General features: G+C 40.5%; 1 protein-coding gene and 1 pseudogene across 1 annotated transcript; both read right to left on the reverse strand.

The window, feature by feature from the left end:
- Nucleotides 1–816: 816 nt before the first annotated feature.
- On the reverse strand, nucleotides 817–8,618 carry LOC135052010 (vomeronasal type-2 receptor 26-like). The gene is made up of 3 exons (XM_063957417.1): nucleotides 8,520–8,618; nucleotides 2,180–2,303; nucleotides 817–1,724 (listed from the first exon to the last, which is right to left on the reverse strand). Exons 1-3 carry the CDS (start codon nucleotides 8,616–8,618, stop codon nucleotides 817–819), a joined length of 1,131 nt encoding a protein of 376 aa, XP_063813487.1.
- LOC134948002 (5S ribosomal RNA) lies at nucleotides 5,118–5,236 on the reverse strand (annotated as a pseudogene).
- Nucleotides 8,619–10,204: the final 1,586 nt, after the last annotated feature.

Consider the following 10,204-nt stretch of genomic DNA (forward strand, 5'->3'; position numbering starts at 1 on the left):
ACCACCCACTGGGGAGTGTATTTTAGCTTTGCAGAAGTGCGAACGCTTGTTCAGCAGAGCGCCTACAAAATCATCTTGTGCAAAACAAGGCCAGCCCTGTAGTTACTCTTTGTGTGCGTTGATTCTAATGACGGAGGGACGGCTTTTCACATCACACACCCGCCCAGCCACGCCTGCGTTTTTCCAGACACGCCTGTGTTTTTCCAGACACGCCTGCGTTTTACTAAGCACTCTCTGAAAACGGTCAGCTGACACCCAGAAGTGCCCACTTCATGTCAATCTTCCTGCATTCGGCCGTGTGACTGGAATCTTCGTTAGACTCTGTGCAAACCCACGATGCTCATTGTACTTGTATGACGTGCCTGCACATTGCAGTGCATACGCACGTGCAGAAATGCAGATTTTTAGGCTGATTGCCGCGCTGCGAACAATGGCAGCTAGCGATCAACTCGTAATGACCCCCATTATTTCAGACACACCCCACGTTGTATAGTCCAATACTAAACGTGTTTTGTGTAATCACTTTGTCTGTATGAAGAGGCTGAATTTTGTCTTGTGTGTTTTTAAAAGAACACTTTTAAAGTGAAGAAAATTGATCTACACGGTGCTCTTTTTATCCGTGTGTGTGTGTGTATGTATATATATATATATATATTTTATTTCTTTATTTTTTTTACTTTGTCCTTGTCACTTAAACCAGCTCTTTCTATACTTATTTACATAAACCATTTCTGATGCATAGCCTTTTAATTAAGCAAAGTTTATAAAAACAACAGGTTTTGTATAATATAACGGTAAAGTACAGTATCTGATGGTTTATATAGTGTTTTTCCCCAATATTGTTTTTCTGGAGTTAAATTCAGATTTTATAAGCAAAATAAACAGCTTTGGGAAAAATATACAGCCCAGAACACCGGCACATGAGGTCATTATGGCAAATATCTCCACAGCCACCATGTATTTCCCTTTGGTGCTCAGATAGGACGGGATCATTGCAATCCAGACACTGAAGAACACCAGCATGCTGAAGGTGATGTACTTGGCCTCATTAAAGCTGTCCGGTAATGTCCTCACCATGAAAGCCAAAACAAAGTTCACAGACGCCAGGATCCCCATGTAACCCAACATAGAGTATAATCCAATCACTGTCCCCTCATTACACTGAATGATGATCATTCCCTTAGAGGAGTGATGGTCATACTCCTGGTAGGGAGGAGATACAGACAGCCAGATACCACAGATCAGAGCTTGGACAGAGGAGAACACAATGACCACATAATTAGACACTTTGAGTGTTACCCACTTCCTCCAGGAGCTCCCAGGTTTGGTGGCTTTAAAAGCAATGAAGACAGTGACAGTCTTGGCTAATACAGAAGAGACAGCTGTGGAGAAGAAGATCCCAAATGATGTCTGTCTGAGTCTGCAGGTTATATCCACCGGCCGGCCGAGGAACAAGAACACACAGAGGAAGCTCAGCAAGATGGAGATCAGGAGAATGAAGCTCACAGCCCGGTTATTGGCTTTCACAATTGGAGTGTTCCAGTAATAAATAAAGTTCCCTAATATAAATAATGTTATGGCAGAGAATGATGAAGCTGTTACTGCAGATATTTGCACCACAAAGTCCTTTTCATAGGACAGAAAGTCATATATTTTGGGAACACATCTAATTTTTCTCTCATCCGGCCACTCTTCATCAGGACATCTATGGCAGATATCACTGTCTAAGATGTAATATAAAAGCATACATATAATCTCAGTGGGTCAGATATTTTGTTCTTTATAAACAGTTAGACAGAATATATGTTTAATATAAATTTAAAAATAAATAATGTGTTTTGTCAGCAATGGGAGCATTGGACATTTGTTCTTCTGAAATGTTTTATGGGGTATTTATCCAAATGGGGGTATCAGAGTATTTGTTTCATTAATGAAATACTTGTGTCTCTCAATAAAAAGTGATAATTAACAAAATACAGCAATATAATATGTAGTGAACTTGTAATGTGGTATTTTATACTTTAATGTGAGAACACCAACATAGTTTTGTGCTATTTGTATTGAGTTTTTATTCTATCATACAGTTTGTCTTCTATACTGATATTTTGCTATGATAATTGTAAAATCTTTATTTACATATGAAGATTTATCTTCTGTATATACTGTAACATATTCCTACCTGTTGTATTAGATATTTCTCCCTCAGAACATGGGACACAGTCATAGCAGCAGACATGGAATCCTCCATTAAAAGCTTTTCTGTACCCAGGAGGACATCTGTCATTGCACCGAGATATTGGGATCTTGTACAGGCATTAAAATATAAAATATGATCCATGTTTTTATATAAATCATTTAATTTAATTACTGTTTCTTTTTATTTGCAAAACCATTTACTATTATTTCTTAATTTCTCAGAAGGATATTACAATATGCTGATATACCCTCATCATCCAGTGATAACATGACCATATCTTCTGTCCCTCAAGTCTGTTGCCTCTTTGTCATCCTAACATTCGCTCTCTCCTTCACTCTCCACATTAAGGCTTATATTAATACTGATGCTTTTTAAAGGGTTTAAAATATGCCTTATTATTAAAGCATTTCATCCTTCCTGTTTATTTGATTCTCTAACCTTGCACAATGTATATTTCTCTGGTCACCTTGCTGCTGTTCTTCCCTTCTCTTTAGAATGTAAGCTCCTCCTTCTTGTTCTTCCTTGGTACACCGCCTCTCACCAGTACTCCGTGGCCTTGTCTCCTTCCTACAGCCACTCTGATTCTTGTAGCTTGCCCACATGCTGGGTACAGTATCACTGCACTGCATTGACTCCCACCTTTGACTCCAGCTATCATCAGTGAGTTGCCATATCCATGCCCAAATTCCCTGTCCTTTCCAGTCTGGTGTAAATTTTTGACAGTTATATTATGGCGTTCCTTTATGTATTGTATTTAAACCCTACTGTGATGCCCTGTAAAAGAGAAGTGTTTTGTATGTGTATTCTGTACAACGGTGTATACATTTTGCGGTACCTAATAAATAAAAGGTAACATTAATACTGTGGGATTACACGCATGAGAATTTGCACTTATTGAAACATACAGTAAATGGGATACATTTTATAAATCCTAGAACTAGATTTTTGGGTGTTTCTGTGTACACAGCAGATCATTCATAATCATTTTTATAACTACTTATTTTCTAACCATTCATAAGATATTCCAGCAATCATTGTTCTGTGTATAATCCACAACCCTCCTGCACAACAGCTCTGACCACTTACTGTACATCAAGGAAAGAAGATAAGTATTCTAATTTGTTCTTTCTATTATTGTAACTGAGTATAACTTGTTACTTGCATGTTTTTATTGTTGTAACCTAAATAAATACTTATCTCTTTTGAAATGTCCTGTGTCAGTCTCCGTATTTAACACATTGTATCCCAGAACCTGAGTTGCTTGTTTTTTTTTTCAACAACAGGAGGCATCTTTTTACACAAGATGCCTCCTGAGGCGTTACCATATTGTCACACAGCAGCTGTATACAAAGATGAAGTGGTTGCAACAATAGCGTTCACCTCTGAATTAGCTCCTGGATTTTGGAGGTGGAGTGTGTAGAAAGTCAAGAACAGATTGGGGGGGGGGGGGGGGTGAGGAAAGACAGAATGCCTGACAGGGAAGATAAGAGTGACATGGCAGAACTGTTCGATGAGAGCATGAATTTGTAGTTGCAGAAAACAGTGTGACGTCATTGATTGTAATTCAGTGGAAGAGGAACATTGCATAGGTAGGAGGTATGTAAGGTGTGTTATGGCTGATGTGGTAACCACCAATGGTTAATAGCAGCAACCAGGACAGTATTATCTAGATCAAGGTAAATGTGTAATTAAAGAGTTAAATGGCCTCTTTGGGACAGAAAGGATATCAATGTACAAATAAGAGAGTTAAAAATATCTGTTACTTACATGACTATTGTATAGCAAACTGAAGACAAACTCCTAGTATACTCAAGTATACCTTGCCAATAAAGCTGATTCTGATTCTGAAGGTACAGATGTTGCCACGCTCAATGATTTGGATTACGGCGATTATGAGATCTCCCAATGCCCGCAGTATATAATAAAAAAAATAATTAGACTCACTTGTCCTGTGTTTTCCAGGATTCTCAGTGGTCTCTCCACCATCTCTACCATGGGGAGGCTGCTGAGAGGCTTGGAGGCATGTATGTAACAGATAAGCAGGTGGGGGCAAGTAGAGTCAGACAGATAGGTATATTGTAGGGACACAAGTGAGTTACAAGTACATCTAGTCAGCCAAAGTTCAGGAATTCAGCAGGCAGACTGCTTGGGGAAAGAATCTTTTGAGGCTTCTGGTGGACCCAGCAGGGACAGCCCTTTACCTCCTGCCTGAAGGAAGCAAGTTAAACATGCTGTGGCTGTGGTGTAGCTGGTCCTTTACTATCTTTGTTGCTTTCATTTTAGCTCTGGACAAGTACAGGTCCTGGACTGAGGTTCTGACCACCTTTTGGAGCCTGCATCTGTCCCTCGTGCTGGTGGAGCCATACCACACCAGTATCAATGAGCACAGTACCGACTCCACAATAACAGAGTAGAGGAGGAGCAGAAGCTTCTGTGGGATGTTTCACACAAAGTTATTACAAATATTGACTAAAATGACCTTCAGGCTGTGCGTATAAGGTGTATATGAAACATAAATGCATTCTGTGCTTAAAGTTAGGTCCCATCACCATGATATCTCATTATGGTATGCAATTATTCCAAAATACGGAAAAATCCGATATCCAAAATACTTCTTGTCCCAAGCGTTTTGGATAAGGGTTACTCAACCTGTATACTAAAGAAAGGGGAGAGAAAAAAAGGGGAAAGAAAGGCATTTGGTGTATATCAAATAAATGCACAAATTCTATAATTTCTAGGCAAAAAAATAGATTATGTGACTGAGCAAAAATATTATGTTCCCTTTATAATCACAAAAATAATTTTATTTTCCTAACCAGGAAATATATTAATGTGAATAAGTAGCTCTCTTAGGTTCAGCTTGTGTCAAAAAGTAATGATCTTGTATAAGTGAATAAATCACCAATTCGGGAGAGTAAAATACCTACGGTACCTAGTATTCTCTGGTGGTCGCCCATCCAGGTACTGTCCAGGCCCTGCAGTGTATGGCTTCCAAGGTCAGATGAGATTGGGCATACTCAGTGTGGTCTGACCATAGGTGAATCCATTCTTCACATGTACAATCAATCTGCACATACAGACAGTCTTGCAAATCATATATTAGGATGATGGATGTGTACTTGAAAGTACCTGAATATCACTTAGTGTACTCGAAAAAGCACAAAAAATGTTACTGAATAACGTGCACCATGATATATCGTTCTCAATATATATGTTTATCAAATTTTTGAGAAACAGGAGCCAGGTCAATGATGGTAATGCAACTGATGACAATGAACACAGGCAATAGTAACTCCAGTGATTGGTTTGGAAACCAACAGCAATGAATTCACACAGTCTGTATATACAGTAATCAGAAGTCCACAAAGCCAAGCAAGGCCAAAGCAGGAGACAGTTTGCATATTGCAAGCTGGTTGTTTTAAGTGCCAGATGGAATAGCACAGTGCTGAATTCATATAAACAACACACAGATGAGAATGGTAAGTAGCACCTATAGAGAGTCTCTTACTGCATGCAGAGGTGGGATCCGACTGTGGAAGGAGCTGTAGCAGAGCTGGATGGATGGAGCCTGTAGTTCCACGGAAACACTGGAGCAGGGATGTCACTGGAGACAGAAGACTGGAGCCAGGAGACACTGTACACTGGACGTGACGCATTGTTCAAGGCAATGAGACTGAGCCAATGTTCTGGATTTATACCCGCTGGTCAGCAGACATTGGATGCTTGAGTCATGTGTGCAGAACAGTGCAGGATTGGGTGTTCCAGATCAGCTGACCGCAAGTGTCATGGCAGTGCCCATGCTGCACAGATGGTGGGTACACACTAGATGGACATCAGGGGTACACAATGATAATGGGCACCATGCCCACAGACAGAGCATTCAGGCAGCTGCAAACTGGGACCGTGACCTCCGGAGGCCTGCACACCAGCGCGCCAGTAAGTGAGATGCCATTGATCGCTGATTCCTGACAGTCCACTAGCGATATCACATTGTCAGCAATTGTTAGCAGAGATTCACTAGCTGACTTATGAAGTCCACTATCATCTCAACAGTTTTGAGGGGGTTGAGATTAAGGTTGTTGTGGCTGCACCACTGGGCCAACCGGTCTACTTCCCATCTATAGGATGATTTGTTACTGTAATTTAAACATGCTGTGGTGGTGGTGTCATCAGCGAATTCTATTATCTTTGCTGATTATACCTCTGAGGTGCAGTCATTTGTGTACAGGGAGAAGAGTAGGGTCAGAGGACACAGCCCTCAGGGGTCTTTGTACTAATGGACTGCGCTTGAGAGGTAAATTCCCCCGCTTTTACCACCTGTGTCCTATCTGTCAGTAAGTCTACTATCTAGGAACAAGTAGCTTCAGGGACCCCTATCCAAAGTAATTTGGGGTAGAGGATGCTGGGGACAACTGTACTGAAGGCAAAGCTGAAATCAACAAAAAGGACCCTCGTTTAGGTACTGGGCCTGTCTATGTGCTGTAGAATGTAGTGCAGGACCAGGTTAACTGAATAATTGACACACCGATATGATCGATAGGCAAACTGTAGGGGATACAGGTGGGGACCAGTCACAGTTTTTAGGTGATTCAAAACCAGATGATCGAATGTTTTCATAACCACAAACATCAGTGCTATCAGCTTATAGTTGTTCAGGTACGTGATAGAGGGTTTATTGGGGACCAGGACAATAGTGGACCTTTTGAGGCAGAAAGGGACTTTCTGTAGCTGCAGCATTTTGTTGAAGATCTTGGTGAATATGGGGACGAGCTGACCAGCATATGATTCTACCTATTATTGTCTCAAAATGCATTTAGCTTTGCAAGGCTAACATGTCAACCAGGTTTACACCAGGGGAAAAACAATACTAAGAAATAAGTAAGCATTGTCTGGCATATTAGCCATTTTTTCAAACACAGAAATGTACTAAAAGTAAACATAGGAATGTTCTATTAAATCAAACTTCCAAAAACATTCTATCATGCAAATACTATCAGATACACCATTGGCCAAACTAGTGAGTACTTTCCATAGGGATTAATACAATGCAAAAATGTATCAAATATGCCCATGATTTTAGCAAACTCTGGTCAAACTTGGCCCAAATTAGAATGCTAAAAGAAACCACCATCAGCATGTTTGTGACATGTTGGTTACTTTTATGTTGCAAATATAAAAAATATATAGCAATCACGTATACCTAGTCCATGAATACTGTGAAGAATAATTGAATAAATGAGTTTTGTACTAAAAAAAGCACACAAAGATTTGCAAAAAAGAAATTTATTTTAAATAAATCCTTACTTTTACCTATAGATTATTAGCTTGTGAGCAGGGCCCTCATACCTCTATGACTGTTTGTTTATTACCCAGTTTTGTTTTATCATTGTGTCCAATTGTAAAGCGAAACGGAATTTGCTGCGCTATATAAGAAACTGTTAATAAATGAATACTTTTGCAAAGGACAAACATGCAGGAAAGATTGCACTTAAGAATATACTACTGTACGGCACAGTATGTCACTACACTTTAGTAACAAAGTACACAATGATGTACAACAATATAATTATCACAATAAATTATGTGAAAAATATATGTAAGTAACCAAATTAACTATGCTGTTTTTTTCAACAGATTAAGTAGGTCACTACTTGCAGCTATCTGCACCACAGGCCTGCTGAGATCTACCTCTGGTGTGGGCTGTTCATAGGGGTGGTGTTGTCACCATTATAGGTGTTTGGATGTTGCTGCATGCTGATGTATAACCATTATGCTCAGTTGAGCTTCCCAAAAATGTATTTCTACAGCATTCTCTATTAGAGCAGTTTTAAAAACCATTTTCAGAAAAAAGTTGACTAATTTCTAAAATGACTGGACATCCCTTGGATGCCATGAAAGTCACTACCCAATTTACTGAGACAGAAATGACCTCAGTAGGGCTCTGATTCCCCTAGTTCTGTGGTGACTCCTTCTGTACTGACTGAAAGGAGAATCCAGAGTTGCTTGCTTCCAAAGCTTTCCCATTCTGAGCATCAGCGATGGAATGACAATCTACTGTGCTTGTATTGTGGAAGCAAGTCACTTTTTAATGGACTGCTCCCTCTGAAAATCAGGAAAAAGCTACGTTCAACATATCAATGTTCAGGCAGACAATTCATCTTAAGTGGTCCAGACTCCATCACTTCCAATGATAATTCAAAGGTTCCCAAAAGGAGTATCAGGTTTATAACTGAGGTCCTATGACCAGAAACTCCAGGTTAAGGTTTGGGAACCAACTGAGGGTATGCAAATCCCTCAATCCCATGGTAATACCTAGTCCTACAGCCCTAGGAGAGTCATCAAACACTGCAATCCCTGGTGGTTCATCCAGTCCTGTAGCGTGAGAAGATGCAAGTTCAGAAATAGCAGAAGGGGAGTACATCTCTATGTCAAGTTATGTAGCTTTAGGAGATGTTTCTGCTTCCATATCTAGTCCTGAAGACCCAATAGGGATGGCCTATGCCTCAGCCAATGGTGTGTCCCCAGGTGGACAGGCCAATGTCTCAGCCAATGACCAGATACCAGGTGAAATATCCAATGCCCTGACCTCAGTAGAGCTATTTAATGTACTGACTCCAGGAAGGGGGGTCTTTCAGGAGGGGTAGATTTGAGTTCCAAAGAATAAAGACTCCAACTGATAACCAAGAAATGGATATTCCAGAAGAGACCCCAGGAACGGTAGATCCTGTTTAGTCTCCAGAAGGAAAGATTCCAGCTGTGATCTCAGAAGGGGTGTTTCATGTCATGTCCCTTGAAAGGCATCTGTTTCTGTTGCACTTGATGGGGCATTTGACACTGCTAAATTTGAGGAGGCATCCCAGCCAAATATTTCAGCATGCAAATCAAAATCTCCTCCTAAAGAACAAGATACGGATCCAATCATCATCTACATGCTACTGGAACAGTTTAATGAGCTAATGTTACAGTTTCTAGCTGCAGCTACACTGTGTTCTCCAGCAAAGTTGGTGATACTCCTTATGTCATTCAGAGAGAAGGCTATGAGGCTAGGAAGTGGACTGACCAGTTAATTGTGTCCAGTGATCCAATTCTGTAGGACTTGGGGACTTTCAGCCAAGCTGTGGTCAAGAGGTTTGGTGGACCAGAGTCAGTGTTCATTCTGGATCTTCTGAGAGTTCTGTTTCACCTACCAAGGGTTCATTTACCAGCATAGTGGTAAAGTCTGCAAGATCCCGAAATCTGAGTTATTGTCAGTTTCAGGTTGATTACAGCACAGTAATATATTTACCTAGGCCTCAAGCCCAGAGTTAAACTAATGGCTATGCCTTACTGTCTGCCTCTTGTAAAGAAGTTCTGAAAATGCTGACCTACTGTATCTAGTAACTGTCAAGTCTGCCTATGCCAAATTAAACCGTGTTTCTATGATACCGTCTGCCTCTAAGAGGATCACTGTGATTCTACCATTGGACGTAGACTCAAACTTGGAATTCGATTCTGAAGATGGATAAATTGCATTGCTGAATGGTACAATCAGCTTGGATAATGTATTTGGGCTTACCTTAGTCATACCTCTGTAACCTCGCATAAAGAAGAAAAAGTCACACTAGAAATCTTTAAATATGCCTTGTCCTTCTGTCTAGTCTTATCAAGTCCTCAGTTCACCTTGGATTTGGACTTGGTATCAGGAGGAGGTGGGCGGGTACTGTTATGAGTCACTGCTGCAACACATCCTGTTTGTATTTTTGTATGTCTTCTAGCAACTAGAATGCTGGCTGCTATGTGTAGTAGCACAGCTGTTTGGAATGCCTCAGTATCTGACTCTAGCCTGATGACTACTGTGATTAATCTCTCTCCCTTTCATTAGGGATTTTGACAAGTTTCTGTTGCTGGTGATACTCCCTAGTTCCCGTTACCTAGTAAAGTTTGTCACATGGTCACTGCAATCTGTACAGTTCCTAGTCTCACAGTCTGTTCCTACAGTATGTTCTGATGTCCTGCCATTGTGTATCT

The sequence above is a fragment of the Pseudophryne corroboree genome, chromosome 1, assembly GCF_028390025.1.
Source record: "Pseudophryne corroboree isolate aPseCor3 chromosome 1, aPseCor3.hap2, whole genome shotgun sequence".
NCBI lineage: Eukaryota > Metazoa > Chordata > Amphibia > Anura > Myobatrachidae > Pseudophryne > Pseudophryne corroboree.